We start from the raw sequence: 20,747 nt of genomic DNA on the forward strand, positions 1-20,747 counted from the left end.
TGTGTGTTAAAACATCTTTTTGGATACACGAATATTTAATGAAATTTTCCAAGCTTTACTTACTTAAAGTTACAGCCTAAGTCTTACTCACCTTGGTCTAGAATAAAAGCTACGTTAGTCTGTGCCACCTCGTACCCGAGTTCCGCTAGGAAGGTATACTTGAGAAGGGCCTCATCCACGCGACCTTGCTTGTAAAGGTCATGGGCCTCCATCAACATAGACGACCACTGGCCACGCTCTGCCACATTCTTGTACAGCTGTAATTAAAGGAAAAAACTCAATTTACACAAATTTTTCATAAAGGCAAATTTATTATCTATGTATATTTTATGACACCTTTGTTGCCAAAGAAAATTGTGTGAGATTTCTATATGCATTGAGGTTTCTAACAGAAATACATTTTTGTAAAACCTAGACACCAAATAACCATCTTGCTTTGAAAATTTAACCCTTGAAAAAAAGTTCAAATCTCCAACTCTTTAAATGCCAAGAGGTTGCACTTTCACAATCTATTCTCCACAAAAAGAAATTAATAGGATGTCAAGCACAAAGCACTGGTTTGGTTTGTGAGGAAACTACAGAGTAATCATGGCAGCCTACACATTCTTCGTAAACAAACAAATTATCCTATGAAAAGTTAAAGGCCTGTAAAAATCACATGTCAGCTATGTTGACAGAAGATGGCCTTTGTCTTGCTGTTTTTTTCTTGATAAATCTCATTAATAATCAGTCCACACTCAAGAGTGAGTAGAAATAAATAGGAGGCTTGTGAATCACGTTTTATCCCATAAAAGCAACAGAGAACACCATATTCACATTATATGTCCCTACTTTGAGTTATGCCTGACAATAGAGTTTTAGCATAGCAACAATAACAATAAAGACATGTAGAGTATGGCCATTTGTGGATAGGTGAAAATACTGTATAATGTAGACTCATGATATTTCAAAACAGGGCACTACAGTTAAGATATTGCCAGGTCTGCTATGCAGAAGAAAATACTAATGCATCCACCTCGTTCATAGAAATTAAGTATTAAATACAAGTCATCTGTCATTTCCACTTTTGAAATTGGAACAAATTGAGATTGATCTCTTCAGTGTGGCTTGAATCTTTTCAAAAATACCAAATAAAAATGAACTTTTCTTACAACTACATCATATTTCTTCCACCACAAAACCTAACTTGTTTTGTTTTTTTTATACAGTAAGGAAACCACTTTAGCATTACAAAATAATAGAAGACATCAGATGAGGTCATATGTCATCAGTAAGTGCCACATCATCATTAGTCAATTAAACCGCATATTTTTATGAACATAATCTCACTAAATTTTCCTCATGACAGAAATCCAAGCCTAGAAAGCTATAACCTAATCCTAGGAATTGCCACAAATATTATTCCTCAATATAAAAGAGAAAAACATTAAAAGATTAATGTAATCCTATTTGAACAGAAAGGAGGCTATCTTAAGACCAAATACAACTAGAGCTGTCACAGGAGTGACGAATACCCCCAAATGCCGCCTGGACACAGGAATGGCAAACCATTCCTTTGAAAAGAGGCCATAACTCCAAGTTTACTGCCAAAAAATGTTCAAATCTGTCAAGCCTTTCACGTGTTATCGTCCAGAAACCATTTTTCTATTTTTAGTAACAGTGACCTTGACCCCACCAGCCCAAATATTGACATTGATCTGTATCTTCTGATGTTACACCTGTGTACCAAAAATTGTTCAAATCCGTTTAGCCTTTCATGAGTTATCGTCCGGAAACCGTTTTTCTTTTTTAGTAACAGTGACCTTGACCTTGGCCCCACCAGCCCCAATATCGAACTTGACCTGTATCTTCTGATGTTACACCTCTGTAATAAATTTTTTTCAAATCTGTAAAGCCTGAGTTATCGTCCGGAAACCGTTTTTCTATTTTTAGTAACAGTGACCTTGACCTTGGCCCCACCAGCCCCAATATCGAACTTGACCTGTGTCTTCTGATGTTACACCTGTGTACCAAAATTTGTTTAAATGTGTCTAGCCTTTCACGAGTTATCGTCCGGAAACCATAAAAACCGACCGACCAACTGACCAACTGACCGACCGACAAGCTCACTAACTTGATCTGTATCTTCTGATGTTACACCTGTGTACCAAAAATTGTTCAAATCCGTCTAGCCTTTCACGAGTTATCGTCCGGAAACCGTTTTTCTATTTTTAGTAACAGTGACCTTGACCTTGGCCCCACCAGCCCCAATATCGAACTTGACCTGTATCTTCTGATGCTACACCTGTGTACCAAAATTTTTTAAAATCTGTCAAGCCTTTCATGAGTTATCGTCCGGAAACTGGTTTTCTATTTTAAGTAACAGTGACCTTGACCTTGGCCCCACCAGCCCCAATATCGAACTTGACCTGTATCTTCTGATGTTACACCTGTGTACCAAAATTTTTTCAAATCTGTCTAGCCTTTCATGAGTTATCGTCCGGAAACCATGAAAACTGACAGACCGACCTACAGACAGACCGACCCACAGACAGACCGACCGACCGACAAGCTCACTCCTATATACCCCCTCAAACTTCGTTTGTGGGGGTATAACTAAAGCTCACAGAAAGGGATTAATACCCCCGCTTCCCCAAGAGTCGGAAATGCTGCATGACATTAAATCAGAACAGGACAAACAGATTGAATAGACAGATGGATGTGTCCTTATCCTATGGATGTAATTTTGGCCATATCATTTCCAAATCCAATCATGAATGAAAAAGATATGGACCAGACACAAACTATCATCAGTAAGGCACAGCAAAACTGAAAAGTTCAGAGGGTTGCTAAGTCAATCCCCTTTAATATGGTTCATCATTTGCTGTGGACGCAAATGGAATTGGATATATGTGGCTGTGTTTCATCTGCCAAAAAATGTTAATGACACTTAGTATCATGCCTTTAATACATACATACAAAAAGAGTTTCACTGCCAAAGAACTCATTTGCCAACAAAATTGAACACAACCATTTGGAGAAAAAAAACAGAAATGAAAATCAGACGTGAAGACAATAATGATGAATCTCTGGCATCAGAATATCTCTTCATGCCAATGAAATCAAATCCCCATAGCAATTAAATCTTAATGATTTAGGAATATTAAACAGAATTTCTCCACTAATACAATTATGAATGACTGATAGGTCATTTAAATGATTACAAAAAATATATTTCAGAATTGATACTAATAATTAACAGGACTACATTAAATGCCAACAAGCTTATCGCAGTGGAAAAGGTTTACGACATTTCAAATTGATTGATAGAGAAATTGATGCATAGAGCATTATTGAAGCATAAGTCAATTGAAGCTCAGAGCAACTGAAGAACAATTGAAGCATATCTAGCAATTCAAGCATAGGGCAATTCAAGCATAGGGCATTTGAAGCATAGGGCATTTGAAGCATAGGGCAATTGAGGCATAGAGCAATTGAGGCATAAAGCAATTGAAGCATAGGGCAATTGAAGCATAGGGCCATTAAAGCATAGGGCAATTGAAGAATACTCAATCGAAGCATAAAGCAATCAAAGTATAGGGCAATTGAAATATAGGGCAATTGAAGCATAGGGCAGTTGAAGCATAGGGCAATCGAAGCATAGGTCATTAGAAGCATAGGGCAATTGAAGTGTAGGGCAATTAAAGCATAGGGCAATTGAAACATAGAGCAATTGAAACTTAGAGCAATTGAAGAATACTTAATAGAAGCATAGATCCATTGAAGCATAGGGCAATTGAAGCATAGGGCAATTGAAGCATAGGGCAATTGAAGCATAGGGCAATTGAAGCATAGGGCAATTAAAGCATGGGGCAATTGAAGCATAGGGCAATTGAAGCATAGGGCAATTAAAGCATAGGGCAATTGAAGCATGGGGCAATTGAAGCATAGGGCAATTGAAGCATAGGGCAATTGAAACATAGGGCAATTGAGGCATAGGGCAATTGAAACATATGCCAATTCAGGCATAGGGCAATTGAGGCATAGAGCAATTGAAGCATAGGGCAATTGAAGCATAGGGCAAATGAAGCATAGAGCAATGGAAGCATAGGGCAATTGAAGCATAGGGCAATTGAAGCATAGGGCAATTGAAGCATAGGGCAATTGAAGCATAGGGTAATCGAAGCATAGGGCAGTCAAAACATAGGGCAATTGAAGCATAGGGCAATTGAAGCATAGGGCAATTGAAGCATAGAGCAAATGAAGCATAGGGCAATTGAAGCATTGGGCACTTTAAACATAGTGCAATTGAGGCATAGGGCAACTGAAGCATAGGGCAATTGAAGCATAGGACAATTGAAGCATACGGCAAAAGAAGCATAGGGCAATTGAAACATAGGGCAATTGAGGCATATAGCAATTGAAGCATTGACCAACTGATGCATAGACCAACTGATGCATAGAACAATTGATGCATAGAACAACTGATGCATAAACCAACTGATGCAAAGAACAATTGATGCATAGAACAAATGACGCATAGAACAAATGATGCATAAACAACTGATGCATAGAACAATTGATGCATTGAACAACTGATGCATAGAACAAATGATGCATAGACCAACTGATGCATAAAACAATTGATGCATTGAACAACTGAAGCATAGAACAAATGATGCATAGACCAACTGATGCATAGAACAATTGATGCATTGAACAACTGATGCATAGAACAAATGATGCATAGACCAACTGATGCATAGAACAATTGATGCATTGAACAACTGATGCATAAACCAACTGATGCATAGAACAATTGATGCATAGAACAAATGATGCAAAGACCAACTGATGCATAGACCAATGAATACATAGACCGCAAGATCATAAATTGATGCAAAGACCAATTGATGTATACACAAAATGATGCATAGACATATTGTTCATAGACTCATGCATAGACCAACTCATGCATAGGCCAATTGAATGAGTTCATAGACTGATGCATAGACCAATTTTTCATTGATCAACTGAATGTTTAATGGTTAATGATTGCTACAGGACTTTTGGTTTAGTTTAATATATGTTTTAACAAAAAACAAATACACTTTGTATCAGGCATAAATCAACAATGCATTAGTATTTTGTTTATTATTATTATTATTATTATAACATGTGCATACAAATAAACAAAAGCATATATTAGGTAAAAATTAACAAGCACCTATTCCATTGCACCATTACTGCACCAACATGAGAAAAGTGTCAAGATATTTTATTATAAATAAAGGCTTTGTACAGATACTTAAAAGAAATACTTCAAAAGGTCAGAAACTTAATCAAACAAACAAGTGCTCTGAGTTTGTCAATTCCTTAAAGGCTTGGTTTCCGTCCTTAAAGGCTTGGTTTCTGTCAAGTTATAATAAAATAGGCATTAAATACTGTTATCTTGATAGACAGGGAGAGACTTTAGGAAATGAGGCATTGCTGTACAGTGACAAAATGTCAGGAGGCTCATGATTAAAGTATTTAGCCTGATTTGTTGGAGACAAGTAAACATACAGCAGAAACCATTCACAGTACAGAAATGTCTGATCATCATTGGCTTCATCAGCCAGTTATCAATAAAAAACTTCATATATTGTCAAGATAAAACAAAGAGCATTTATGTACAAAATTTACATCACCTGCAACTTTGATCAATTTACTTTTAACAAAAAGGAAACAAACTAGCAAGAAGTTGCATAAGGGTGAACAATATGAATTAAGATTAAGGGATAAAATGTGACAGGAAACCATTATAAAGAAGAAATATTCTTCAATTTCTCCTTGCACTATTTTACATTATGATAAATGAGGAGTTAGAGAGGGTTATGTGCCTCCAATTCATCAGATACAATACATTTAGTCCTTTAGTTACCTCTACAGCTGTATGGCAGTTGCGGATGACTCCAGTGCCGGTGGCGTGCATCTGAGCCAGGTGGTAGAAGGCCAGCACATGTCCCCCCTGGGATGCAAGGTTAAAGTACTTCACAGCTGTCTTGTAGTCACGGCGTACACCTTTACCTCCTTCAGACAAAAATAATTCTTATTAATCTTTTAAACATTTCAGAAGTTAGAAAAGGCAATTAATATGTATTTACTGAACACAATTACAGTGCCCTTTAACAACCAAAATATAGCAAAACATGCATAGCGCTCAGTTTTCATTTTGAAGTGTAATATTAAGGTAAGAAACAGCAATATCATCACGCCAACAGTGACCATCATCCCAACAGCAAAGTTACTGTAAAATGAAAGAATTTCAATACATGTAATTACTAGGGATGGCAACGAGTAGTAAAACTAATACTCGAGTACTCGGACGATCGTGTACTCGGGTATTCGATTACTCGGAAAAATTGAATACAGTATGTGTTCGCAAAGACAAGATTGTGTATACATGTATCGTTAATGACATATATTGTGCGTTGGTCCTATTATTGGTCATTTCACCTTTAAAGTAAACTTTCATTACGTATTTTAACAAAAAGTGATATAAAAAGAAAACAAATGTTGTTTCAGGCTTTTAATTTGTCTTATTCGTTTCATTTTATACAAATATGCACTGCAGAAATGAACAACAATCAGAATTACAATGAACGAAAATTAATAGCATACATAAAAATAGTGAACGAAATTCAATACGAAGTTCAGTTGTTTAGTTGTTCACTCTACAATTTTTTTTTTAAATGATAGTTTTTCGTACTGTGTAATTGTTGTTTACCTCATTAATATTCACAATTCTTGATTTAAAATATCAACCAATCAATTGTGATAATCATTGCAAAAATACGCCCATTAAGAAATCAATTCTCGTAACGGTCGATACTTTTTCGCTTGTTAGCGTCCATTGTTTGGTGAAAGGTCTCTAATTGGTATACAATAGAATTGTGTAGGTGAAAGTACCGCTATCAGAACTTCGCTAATTGACATCAGTGCTAATTTGAAATAGGGGTCCTTTGTTGACAGTTTGCAACTATCACAACAACTGTCAACTAATTGATTTAGGTCAATTGTGTACACAGCGGGGATTAGAGGGATCCTAAATTGTCCTCTTGACAACTAACCAGATCTGATATTTTGTCTATAAATCGTGTATTTGGTGATTTTTATAGATTTTTTTTTATTTTTTCGATCGAGTACTCGGGTACTCGTTGCCATCCCTAGTAATTACCGAAATACATGATGCCAAGATGTAGCTGAGCGTCAGACCAGCCTTGGTCAGCAGACTGGGTGAAGAACTTGAGGGCCTTCTGGTAGTCTCGGTCCACCCCCTTACCGTACAGGTACATGATACCCTGACCACACTGACCTATCGGGTTACCCTGCACATAAAAAATATATATTTTAAGATATTATATGAATGGTCGGTGTATAAATATAAGGCAATGTAATGTATATATTAGGAATAACAAGAAGATCATAATTACACAGGAACTCAATCAATCGTCAAGAGTCCTTGACATTGATATCCCTAGTAAAAAACTGAAGTTTTAAATCATGTATGAAAATACTTGATATTTAAGTTTAAGTGTGGGAAATGTATGTCTAATAGTTGTACCTTGTTGGCTGCCTTCTTGAAATACTCCAGGGCAACTAGGCTGTCCTGAGCCACCACAGGGCTACCCTCTGAGTGCATCTACAACACAAAAACAACAGCAAACAGTTACTCCGAGTTGTCACATAAAGTACATTCTGTACATTCACAGTCCTCAAAATTAGACTTTGGGATGAAAATGCCCAAAGTTCTAACTAACAAATAAAAAAATAACAAGCCTGGCTGTTCAATTTCTAACTTTGAACAAGACCAAAAATAAATTGTCCAGCTTCTGGAATTATGCCCATTTGCATTGCTGCATTAAGACTGTTTTGGTGTAAATTCCCCAATAAGTGCCTGAGTTAATTATCCAATTTTAATCTGCAGAAGGAAACCATTTCAGATGAATTTATAAAGTAATATAAAATTTACTCTCATTATTTCAAGTGGCTATCAAGATGGTAAGTTGAAAGTCCTGAATGCAGAAACCTACTATTGCAGAAACAATGTTGGATAAACAATAGTGTGCAATTTGCTTTAAGCCAAATGTTTAGTTAGTCATCAAGGTTCAATGGAAGTAAATTCATGTCAATTTTCTAGACCACTCTCTATGATTGTGAAATATCCAAGAAAAACAGCCAGAAACAGTAAGGTTTAAAGCAGTTTCAATTTTAACCATCTGTAAATATTCTATCAGAAACATTTTAACATTGGGCTCAACTAGCAAAATAATTAAGTACAAAACATGTACTTTACTGCCATTAAGAAAATGAATCCGGATAACAGTCATACTTGTTAAAGAAAATGTGGAAAGCCATCACTTTCTGTAAAAGCTGATAATGTTACTTGCTTGCTAAGTTAATTACACTGAGCTTTTTTCACATGCTAACGCAAAAGTTTTTACGATTAATAAGATTACAAAGCAAAATCAATTAAAACATTAATATCAAATTGTGCGGCATTTCCGAGTCAAAGGAATAACTTTTTTAGTTAATAGTAGAATGCTAGTAATTTTAAATATACTGGTACTGTTATTTCTGTACTTCAAATAAAAGTTCCTATTAATTAAATACTAATTTCTTTTATTATCTTATTTCATAAGCCTGTAAAATATATTTTTGTCAAAAACCTGTAATTGTTATAATTAACTGCCTATTCATAACATTGCCATAAAAAAAATCAGTATTACAAATAAATGTACTGTAATTATTTTCAATCCTCTGTAATTACACATAACATAAAACAGGAGAAACAGTCAAAAGAACTGTACAGCATTGTTTTGAACTGTGGTGTTTAGTAGGCACAAGACAGAGGTGGAAACCTACAATAAATGTCATTGTGCCGTATGACGAGTGAATCATGTGCACAGGACTAAGAAGTAGTCGCTGGGAGAGGTAAATCCTTGGCTCTAGTTGATTGTAATGTGCAAAGAAATATTCCTAAAACATGCTGCCAATATATAAATGTCTAATGATATCAAAAACAATTCTTTCACCATTCTTGTGATATCTGTAAATGGCTCACAAAAAAATGACAACTATAGCCTTAAGGAATGTTAAAGAAAGCTTAACCAAGCCATTTGTTGTGATTTATACATCCCTAGTTGGCAATAAAATTGTCCCTGAATTATACATGAACATACCTCTTATGCTTTTAGAAAAGAGTTACATACCGGGGAATGAGAGATATGAAATTGAACAACAAGGTTATCCTCTGTACTTTTTATGCTTTAATTACAGGGTGAATTACCTTTCCCAGGAAAGCCATGGCGTTGGAATTGCCTGACTCTGCGGCCATCAGGAAGTAGTGCTGAGCTCGCTGAAACATTACATATATTTTTAAATAAGTGGTTCAAGAATTATTCTATTATTTCTATTTGAAAGCTTTTAAACATATAATAAATGAAACAAGAGCTGTCACAGTATGTGACGAATGCCCCAGAATGTGACATTGACCTATGACCAAGGTCAGTACATGAAAAGTTAAAGATCAAACAAATACATATGGCAAGTTATTTTAAATTGCCTCTGAACATAAAAAAATAAAAAATACCACCCATACTTGACAACCTACATTCTTATGTCCTTATATTCAGCATTCCATTGTAAATAAACACTAAGTGTATCTTTCAAATTAGAGGTAGGGACATGGGTCTTGCACGTGACACGTCGTCTTGGTATGTCGATCACATGTGGCAAGTTATTTTAAATTCTGTCCATACAAGGGAAAGTTACAGCCCGGACACGACAACCTATACTCTGTCGTTATATGCAGCATTCCATTGTGTATAAACACTAAGTGTGACCTTGACCTAAGAGGTAGGGACATGGGTCTTGCACCCGACACGTCGTCTTGGTATGTAAAACACATGTGGCAAGTTATTTTATTATCTGTCCATACAAGGGAAAGTTACAGCCCAGACACACCAACCTATACTCTGTCGTTATATGCAGCATTCCATTGTGTATAAACACTAAGTGTGACCTTGACCTAAGAAATATGGACACGGGTCTTGCAAGCGACACGTTGTCGTGGTATGCCGAACACATGTGGCAAGTTATTTTAAAATCTGTCCATACAAGGGAAAGTTACAGCCCGGACACGATAATCTATACCTTATGTCATTATATGCAGCATTCCATTGTGAATAAACACTAAGTGTGACCTTGACCTAAGAGGTAGGGACACGGGTCTTGCACGCGACATGTCATCTTGGTATGTCGAACACATGTGGCAAGTTATTTAAAAATCTGTCCATACAAGGAAAAGTTACAGCCCGGACACAACAACCTATACTCTATGTCCTTATATGCAGCATTCCATTGTGAATAAACACCTAAGTGTGACCTTGACCTAAGAGGTAGGGACACGGTTCTTGCACACGACACGTCGTCTTGGTATGCCAAACACATGTGGCAAGTTATCTTAATATCCGTCCATACAAGGGAAAGTTACAGCCCGGACACGAGTTTTTGAGCCGGACACACGGGCAGACGGACGGACGGACGGTGCGATTTTAATATGCCCACCTTCGGGGGCATTAAAATGGTTTTAACAGTATTTCTTAACACATTTTCTAACACCTGCATCATTTTAGAAAAATATAATAAATTGGGGAGAAGCCAATAACTTGAATAGAACCTCTGTCCTAGGAAAAAAAAAGAAATTAATTTGCACCATAACAATTAAGGATGGGTTTATGTGAGAAAATTTGCTCAATAGTTTGTAGCTGACGTAATTAAGACAATGAAAATCTAAATGCATTGTACTTGCATTGTAGCTTACAAACACTAATTCATTATCCATATGCTGATCTATATACTTGATTCAGGTATTTAAAGTTGTATTCATTATCTAACTTTCCCCCTCATACCTCATGGTTGACAGGCACCCCTCTTCCACCCTGGTAATATAACTGCCCCAGGATCACCTATAAACACAAAGTTATACATACATGCTATATACATACCTCAACAGTGAAGAAACATTTTACTTACATCATAATAAAAGAACATTAGTTTGACCATGGGCAGAAATATTATGATGTGCTAATGTACAGCTAATACAGTTGTCTCAAATCTTGTTCTGAACAATTGGCCCAATGTCAGTTGATGGCTGTGACACTTATTCAAATTGCTAAATGATAAACAAATAAGAAAAATAAGTTTAAGACAATCAACAACAACAACTTTTAATGTATCCAGGCTATTATGCCTATAACAAGCAAACAGGTAAAACTTAGCGAGAAGCATCATAATAAAATGTGAACACAAGAAGAATGATTTTTAAAAAGTAGTAGTGAAATATTTTGCAATTAAAGCTAAATCAAGGATGCCTTAAAAAGTTTAGGCTGGGGTATTAGTATAAAAGGCAGACAGTCAGAAAAATGGCCATTTCACTTGACCTCACAGAGCTGTCTGCTAGTACAGACTGCCAGTACATTTTTTTTTAAATATACAAATAATTAACAAGCACAGGTTACTAAAATTTGTCACATGCTTTATTTAATGTTTTATAAGCATATCTTGTGAATTTCAAGTGTTTCAAACAGTTATAAGTACTACTTTCAAACAAGAGGGCCAAGATGGCCCTATATCGCTCACCTCAGTAAAACTTTGTGCGATAGACTTGTTGATAATTAAAGGGCAATAACAGAGATTTGGCTTCTCTGATGTATGAAATTGTTACCTCGAGAGTGTTAACAAGGTATTTCCATATTTGGGCTCTGTGACCTAGTTTTTGACCCAAGATGACCCATATTCGTACTTGAGCTAGAAATCATCAAAACAACCTTTCTGACAAATTTCCAGGGTATTTGGGCTGAAAATTTTACCTCGAGAGTGTTAACAAGGTATTTCAATATTTGGGCTCTGTGACCTAGTTTTTGACCCCAGATGACCCATATTCGAACTTGAGTTAGAAATCTTCAAAACAACCGTTCTGACAAATTTCCAGGGTATTTGGGCTGAAAATGTTGCCTCGAGAGTGTTAACAAGGTATTTCAATATTTGGGCTCTGTGACCTAGTTTTTGACCCCAGATGACCCATATTCAAACTAGAGCTAGAAATCATCAAAACAACCTTTCTGACATATTTCCAGGATATTTGGGCTGTAAATGTTACCTTGGGAGTGTTAACAAGGTATTTCCATATTTGGGCTCTGTGGCCTAGTTTTTGACCACAGATGACCCTTATATTCGAACTTGAGTTAGAAATCTTCAAAACAACCTTTCTGACTAATTTCCCGGATATTTGGGCTGAAAATGTTGTCTTGAGAGTGTTAACAAGGTATTTCTATATCTGGGCTCTGTGACCTAGTTTTAAACCCCAGATGACCCATATTCAAACTTGAGCTAGAAATCATTAAAACATCCTTTCTAACAAATTTCCAGGATATTTGGACTGAAAATGTTACCTCAAAGTGTTAACAAGGTATTTCCATATTTGGGCTCTGTGACCTAGTTTTTGACCCCAGATGACCCTTATATTCGAACTTGAGTTAGAAATCATCAAAACAACCTTTCTGACAAATTTCCAGGATATTTGGGCTGAAATGTTGTCTCGAGAATGTTAACAAGGTATTTCCATTTTTGGGCTCTGTGACAAGATGACCCATATTCGAACTTGAGCTAGAAATCATTGAAACAACCTTTCTGACAAATTTCCAGGATATTTGGGCTGAAAATGTTACCTCTAAAGTGTTAACAAGGTATTTTCATATTTGGGCTCTGTGACCAAGTTTTTAACCCTAGATGACCCATAATCGAACTTGAGCTAGAAATCATCAGAACAACCTTTCTGACAAATTTCCAGGATATTTGGGCTGAAAATGTTACCTAGAGAGTGTTAACAAGGTATTTCAATATTTGGGCTCTGTGACCTAGTTTTTGACCACAGATGACCCATATTCGAACTTGAGTTAGAAATCTTCAAAACAACCTTTCTGACAAATTTCCAGGATATTTGGGCTGAAAATGTTGTCTTGAGAGTGTTAACAAGGTATTTCTATATCTGGGCTCTGTGACCTAGTTTTAAACCCCAGATGACCCATATTCAAACTTGAGCTAGAAATCATTAAAACATCCTTTCTTACAAATTTCCAGGATATTTGGACTGAAAATGTTACCTCAAAGTGTTAACAAGGTATTTCCATATTTGGGCTCTGTGACCTAGTTTTTGACCCCAGATGACCCATATTCGAACTTGAGTTAGAAATCATCAAAACAACCGTTCTGACAAATTTCCAGGATATTTGGGCTGAAATGTTGTCTCGAGAATGTTAACAAGGTATTTCCATTTTTGGGCTCTGTGACCAAGTTTTTGACCCAAGATGACCCATATTCGAACTTGAGCTAGAAATCATTGAAACAACCTTTCTGACAAATTTCCAGGATATTTGGGCTGAAAATGTTACCTCTAAAGTGTTAACAAGGTATTTTCATATTTGGGCTCTGTGACCTAGTTTTTAACCCTAGATGACCCATAATCGAACTTGAGCTAGAAATCATCAGAACAACCTTTCTGACAAATTTCCAGGATATTTGGGCTGAAAATGTTACCTAGAGAGTGTTAACAAGGTATTTCAATATTTGGGCTCTGTGACCTAGTTTTTGACCCCAGATGACCCATATTCGAACTTGAGTTAGAAATCTTCAAAACATCCTTTCTTACAAATTTCCAGGATATTTGGACTGAAAATGTTACCTCAAAGTGTTAACAAGGTATTTCCATATTTGGGCTCTGTGACCTAGTTTTTGACCCTAGATGACCCATATTTGAACTTGAGCTAGAAATCATCTAAATAACCTTTCTGACAAATTTTCAGGATATTTGGGCTGAAAATGTTACCTCGAGAGTGTTTTCAAGGTATTTCCATATCTGGGCTCTGTGACCTAGTTTAAGACCCCAGATGACCCATATTCGAACTTGAGCTAGAAATCATTAAAACATCCTTTCTAACAAATTTCCAGGATATTTGGACTGAAAATGTTACCTCAAAGTGTTTACAAGGTATTTCCATATTTGGGCTCTGTGACCTAGTTTTTGACCCAAGATGACCCTTATATTCGAACTTGAGTTAGAAATCATCAAAACAACCTGTCTGACAAATTTCCAGGATATTTGGGCTGAAATGTTGTCTCGAGAATGTTAACAAGGTATTTCCATTTTTGGGCTCTGTGACCAAGTTTTTGACCCAAGATGACCCATATTCGAACTTGAGCTAGAAATCATTGAAACAACCTTTCTGACAAATTTCCATGATATTTGGGCTGAAAATGTTACCTCTAGAGTGTTAACAAGGTATTTCCATATTTGGGCTCTGTAACCTAGGTTTAGACCCCAGATGACCCATATTTGAACTTGAGCTAGAAATCCTCTAAACAACCTTTCTGACAAATTTCCAGGATATTTGGGCTGAAAATGTTACCTCGAGAGTGTTTTCAAGGTATTTCCATATTTGGGCTCTGTGACCTAGTTTTTGACCCCAGATGACCCATATTTGAACTTGAGCTAGAAATCATCAAAACAACCTTTCTGACATATTTCCAGGATATTTGGGCTGTAAATGTTACCTTGAGAGTGTTAACAAGGTATTTCCATATTTGGGCTCTGTGGCCTAGTTTTTGACCCCAGATGACATATATTCGAACTTGTCCGAGTAATTACTGGGACAAACATCCTGACCAAGTTTCGTGACAATTGAGGCAAAAAGGTGACCCCTAGAGTGTTAACAAACTAAGTGTGGACGGACGACGGACAATCATCGATCCTAAAAGCTCACCCTCAGCCTACGGCTAAGGTGAGCTAATAAAAAAAATACAACTGTCAAACAATTTGAAATTTCCAAGCAATGTTGACTGACAGATCTTGAAAGTTCAGCCAACTGAATTTCACTACTGATTCCTGTTTACTACAAGTTTACTATCACAGAATGTGGTTTTAATAGACATATGCCGGGAAACATCCATTATCTGGGCTGATATATACTATCAAATGGATTATTCGTGGAAGCATTTGCCATGGTATACGAAATTTATTTATCTATTCTCAATTGAGAAACCAATGGACAATTTGTTCTGTACAACTATCAGAATGATATAACACCACAAGCCATGTGAATGTTTACTATTCTAAACTGCTGACCTGAGCAGACCTCATAAATCAGTTTAACTACACCTCCTCTGCCAAATCAAATCGGCTTAATGGCTGTCCTGTAGAATATTTGGGGTCATGCACCCCAGCCTTTTAATACCAATGTATGCAATAGAACTGCCAGGGAGAGTTGATTTAGCTGTGCTTTAAGTGCCAGGGAGGGTTGTTCAAGCTGTGCTTTAACTGCCAGGGAGGGTTGTTCAAGCTGTGCTTTAACTGCCAGGGAGGGTTGATTTAGCTGTGCTTTAACTGCCAGGGAGAGTTGTTCAAGCTGTGCTTTAACTGCCAGGGAGGGTTGATTTAGCTGTGCTTTAACTGCCAGGGAGGGTTGATTTAGCTATGCTTTAACTGCCAGGGAGGGTTGATTAAGCTGTGCTTTAACTGCCAGGGAGAGTTGATTTAGCTGTGCTTTAACTGCCAGGGAGGGTTGTTCAAGCTGTGCTTTAACTGCCAGGGAGGGTTGTTCAAGCTGTACTTTAACTGCCAGGGAGGGTTGTTCAAGCTGTGCTTTAACTGCCAGGGAGGGTTGTTCAAGCTGTGCTTTAACTGCCAGGGAGGGTTGTTCAAGCTGTGCTTTAACTGCCAGGGAGGGTTGATCAAGCTGTGCCTTAACCGCCAGGGATGTTTAAGATGTGATTTAACTGTCAGTGAGGTTTAAGCTGTCTTTTAACATGCAGGGAGGTTAGAGCTGTGCTTTAAGCGGGAGGTAGGGTTGTTTAAGCTATCCTTAAATCGCCAGGGAGATTTGTTGTTGTTTAAGTAAGGGTTGTTTGTGCTTTAACCGCAAGACTAGGTTGATTAAGCTGTGCTTTAACCTCCAGGGAGGTTTGTTTAGCTTGTGTGAGTGAAGGTTTTTTACCTGTGCTTGAAGGTCACCCTTGTCGGCAAGGAACTCATAATACTGGAGCAGGTCATCATCCATGAGGGATGACCCTGATGTATCCTTGCTCTCTGCTTGCTCATGCAGACGGATCCGCTGGACAACAGGGCTACCTGCCGACATGTTCTCCGCAACTGCATGGTAAAACAGAATGCAGTTTGATGTATAAGAATATACAGAACAACAATTCCAACCATTTGAAAATGGTAATACAATACACATTAATTAACTTGCTAAAAACATAAGCGCACCTTAATTCTCAGTCGGTCAAGGTTGATATCATAACAATTATTTAACCTAGAGTGATGAGCCTCGGAGCTCATATGTTAATATGCATCGAAAATTATTACAAACACGTTGAATTTACCAGTAGTCCAAACGTCAGTTTAAACGATAATCACACTTGTAAGTGATTAATGTATTAATTTATTAAATTTTAGAAAATGGAGCACAGCCAATTTAAGTAGTTTATGTCCTTATTTAATACTGAATCGTTTTTCAATTTTAAGGGTCACTGCGAAAAAGATATTTTTTTCAACTGGATCAACGCCTATCTTTGAAATGATGACTAAAGCAATACTTCATTTCTTTGGATACTCACTGCTAAAATGCTTTAAATGTTAAGCACTCATTTCTTTTCAATGAATACTCTCTGAACTAACATACTTTTTGAAAACAAAATCTTGGGGTAAAATACTCTTTGACCCAAAACCAAGTCTGGAGCTCAGAGACTTGCTTCACATGTACAGTCGAAAATTGCTATGTCGAATTCTTGATTTATGTCCAATTTTTTTCCCCACTAACAAATTTGTTCCTTCTGTTTCTATATAAACATTCATGCTTATGTAAAAATTTTGTCACAAATGTTTGCTTTATCAAATATTTTAGTTCCTGCAGTCAAATTTCAAACATTTCCATTACCTGTTACGTCAAACTGCACTGCAGGTCGAGCTGAAGGTCAGCTTTTATTGTTTAATGTTCTATATTGTTTTTTTTATAATATTATGAATATACTATGCTTTCATCGTTTAAGGTGCTTATCTTTGTTTATTATCTCATAATTGTGCTTGTTTTATATATTTGTCTTTAATAGTGCTATCCATAAACATAAATTTTATTATAGTGAAACAGAAAAAATAAAATCTTATTTTCAATAATAAGTTGGCTGTTTTCACGACTGAAACATCTTAAAAGACTGGTTCAATGACAGAGATTAGAATTTTGACTCAAATGAGCTGTGTTTGTGCTACAATTTTTGTATTTCGGTCTTGTAGAATTTGGGTTTTGACTGTATGTAGACATTGGTGACCTGTATTTTGAGATCTTTGTGGGATGCCAAGACCAATTATTGTTGTTTTTTTTATGACCAAAGATTTAAGTTTCTACATGAAGCTGCAACTGCTGTCACCAGTACTGTCATAATACCAATGTCCATGACTTAAAGGCACAACAAAACCAGATAAGCTGAAAAGGCAATGGACAAAAAAGCTCTATATAAAATATATCCTTTAAAACGCACTAGTTAAACGCTACTCAGAGCAATTAGCAAATTTCAGTCAAGCCTCTGATGTAGATACTTAAATGCATAACATGACAGCATTTAAAAGTATTGATATGAAATGCTTTGATGTTTTATCAAGAGACATTTTCACAAGAACCCTTCTTCCAATGACATGTTCGTTATGAGCCAATATCAAATTTATTTTGTTCAAAGGACTTTAACAGTAGCATAACAAGGGTATCATTATATTCATGACTTTATATGATATCTCTACTTTCTACTTTTGTTGCAAGCTCATTAAAATGTGAAGCACAAAGAGGCACATGATTTGAAATGATGGTCTCTCATTTTGACTCTACTGATTAAACTGGCATGCTCAGAAGAGCATGATTAATCTTGTTGTTAAGCCTAACTTTACAACCAGGTGTACACTAATAGTCTGGTCTTATTAGGAGAACAAGAATGCAGTTCAGTCTATCTAGGGGAATTGTTTAAACTTTTAGATAACTGGACTAGCATAGAAAAGTTCAAACGCCATTGATGGTAAACGAACCTGAGGTAGCCACCTTCCTATAGTAGGTGAGGGCCGTTTCACACTTGGACTCCACCCCTATACCAGACAGATATCTGTACCCCTGAAACATAGGATCACCTCATATTTCACTTTGAGATTACTAAACAAGGAAAATACATGTATGTAGCATGGAAGAAAAAGACAGAAAGACAATGAACAGGTAAAGGTCATAATTACCTTCCACCCAAAACTACCTGCCTCCCCACCCGTACCCCTACCATATGATATAAGGTATGTCATAATGTGTAGAAATAGCCCAGTATTAATTCACAATAAAACCTTCACTTTATCCTTTGATGGAATGATAATGGAACTGCAAAAACAAAGGAATTCACCTAAAGATTGAACCGCTTTGACATGCTTTTTAAAGTAAAAATGTTGATGAATCAATCCATACCAGAACCATCTGAGCCAAGGGGTCACCTCCGAGAGCAGCAAACGTGAAATATATCAGTGCCTGTAACAAAAAATACAAACGGTACAGGCATGCATATACAGTACAGGCATGCGTTATTTAGTTTAGTTTAAACTTATTTATTTTACAGTGATTGTGAAACAAGTTATTACAACATTATATTAATCACTGTAATTCGCACAGTGTAACATGAAAGTGTGATCATTTTTTATTATAAAATGAGCATAATAAAATCATTCTCTATCATTATCTATCAAGTACCAATGATTTAATCCAACTTTTGCTATAAAACAAAAACAAAATCATTTTCTTTACCATTAAATCATTTCATTGTACTATATGGTAAACAATACCTTTGCTTGGCTGGAGTTTGTTGCCAACCCTGCACTGTACGACAACCCAAGACCCTGAAAATACATACATCTATATTGAGTTTTTCCACAAAATAATGATACAGTCCCAACTCGTTATGTCGACTTTGTCGGGACCTAGGAAAAAAGTTGAGATAATGAACATTCGACACATCCAAAATACAAAAAAGTATAACCAATCCAAACACATATGAGTTTGATACATGTCCGACATCCGACTTGAATTGAACGGTGTTTTTACGGTCGTGGAAACAGCAAACGTATTATTTAAAAATAAAGTGATACAAAAATAAATTATTTGTGCCAAATTAATTTTATATTAATTTTATTCACGTTTATAGATTACACAAATCAAATATTAAACCACAATTGCATACACTTGTATATTGTAAGAAAACGGTAAAGAACATGTTATGCCTGTTTGTGTTGTCGTGCAGTATAGAGAAATTACTTCGTCGTGTAACTTTCAATGTTGTTGAATTTTTACGATGATGTCATCGTCGATTTAAATTGTGCGTTTCAAAGTATAGCTTGATCAATAAAAGACTCTGTAATCAAAAACATAAACAAACACCTTTAATTATTCACACTAACCCATTAACCTCCAATTATGAAAGTTTGTTATTTTGACACGCACGGTAATTTAGCGATATGCTGAAAACCGCCATGACAACTTTCGCACCTACGCCTTGATCTGCAGTTTGACATAAGGGACAAGGAAAATGTGTGAAATTCAACCACTGGGACTGAAATAGGAGGGCGACATTGCGAAAAAATCGAGATAGAAAAATCGACACAAGCAGATTTATTTTATATAGAATAGGAAGGAATAAATTCGGGACCGGAGAAAAAAGTCGACATAACCGGAAAGTCGAGATATCCCACGTTGACATAGCGAGTTTGCACTGTGCATTCCTAAATTGTTTTAAAATAAACATTATTACATTAATATGATATTAATTCTATGATAATTGGAATATTCTCAGTTGGGGGACTGCAGGGAGGACCTACAAGATAATAAGCTTTCGGGGAAGAGCTTTAATCCTCTACATCGTTAACCAGACCTGTGCTGAGCTAGGGAAACAAGTTAGGAAACCTGGTGGTACCCCAACAGTCAAGTAACCTTTCAAAGTACAGCTAGACACTTTGATGACCTGCAAAAGCCAGGGTGTGGGGAAAAAAGGCAGGCAGTTGAGGGATGTGAGGTGGACCAAAAGAAATAAAAATTGGTTTCCAATGAATAACATAGACCATGGAGCAAAAGGACTACAACTGCAAGGCTATGAAAATACATTGACCTTCCTTTTTTCTGAAAATTCATTTCAACTACACCAACAGGGTTTATGGGGTTTACTAACATAAGAATTGAGGTCTTTTTGTACAGTTTTCTATATAAAAAGCTCATAAAAACACCTAATTATGAGCTATTTCTAAAGAAGGAAAAAACTCATAAACCATCTGTACCAGTTGTCCCTTGGGTGACCCCTTGTTGCTGAGTTCTCCAAAGATTTGGAGTGCTTTGGCAGGGTCAAGGGTCACATAGTCCCCCAGCAAGTGCCCAAAGCCCAGGTACTCCTTGGCCCTTTGGTGGCCCTTATTGGCTGCCACCTGGAAGTACTGATACGCCCTGAAATATGAGAGGATATTGTGAGGCAAACACTTCTACCATCTCCGTATGGTGCTTTTATATGACCAAAAATAATCTAGTGATTATGAGTGATTATATATAAGGCTTAAAAAAATAATATGTTCATATCAGGTTTCATGCCCCAAAAAACAGGTAAGTAAGAAA

At 36.5% G+C, this 20,747-nt stretch overlaps 1 protein-coding gene across 2 annotated transcripts in view; it reads right to left on the reverse strand.

Moving 5' to 3' along the window:
• The window catches only part of LOC128207877 (protein sel-1 homolog 1-like), a 39,485-nt gene that overhangs the window by 10,412 nt on the left and 8,326 nt on the right, over positions 1 to 20,747 (reverse strand). For both annotated transcript variants that reach the window (XM_052911057.1, XM_052911056.1), the window contains exons 5-15: positions 20,420 to 20,582; positions 18,938 to 18,991; positions 18,567 to 18,626; positions 18,149 to 18,230; positions 16,074 to 16,228; positions 10,935 to 10,991; positions 9,311 to 9,379; positions 7,586 to 7,663; positions 7,199 to 7,349; positions 5,903 to 6,051; positions 92 to 257 (exon numbers count right to left, since the gene is read on the reverse strand). In XM_052911057.1, the coding sequence (XP_052767017.1) occupies positions 92 to 257; positions 5,903 to 6,051; positions 7,199 to 7,349; positions 7,586 to 7,663; positions 9,311 to 9,379; positions 10,935 to 10,991; positions 16,074 to 16,228; positions 18,149 to 18,230; positions 18,567 to 18,626; positions 18,938 to 18,991; positions 20,420 to 20,582 (1,184 nt within the window). The remainder of the gene's footprint in view (positions 1 to 91; positions 258 to 5,902; positions 6,052 to 7,198; positions 7,350 to 7,585; positions 7,664 to 9,310; positions 9,380 to 10,934; positions 10,992 to 16,073; positions 16,229 to 18,148; positions 18,231 to 18,566; positions 18,627 to 18,937; positions 18,992 to 20,419; positions 20,583 to 20,747) is intronic.

This window comes from Mya arenaria, chromosome 11 (assembly GCF_026914265.1).
Source record: "Mya arenaria isolate MELC-2E11 chromosome 11, ASM2691426v1".
Classification (NCBI taxonomy): Eukaryota; Metazoa; Mollusca; class Bivalvia; order Myida; family Myidae; genus Mya; species Mya arenaria.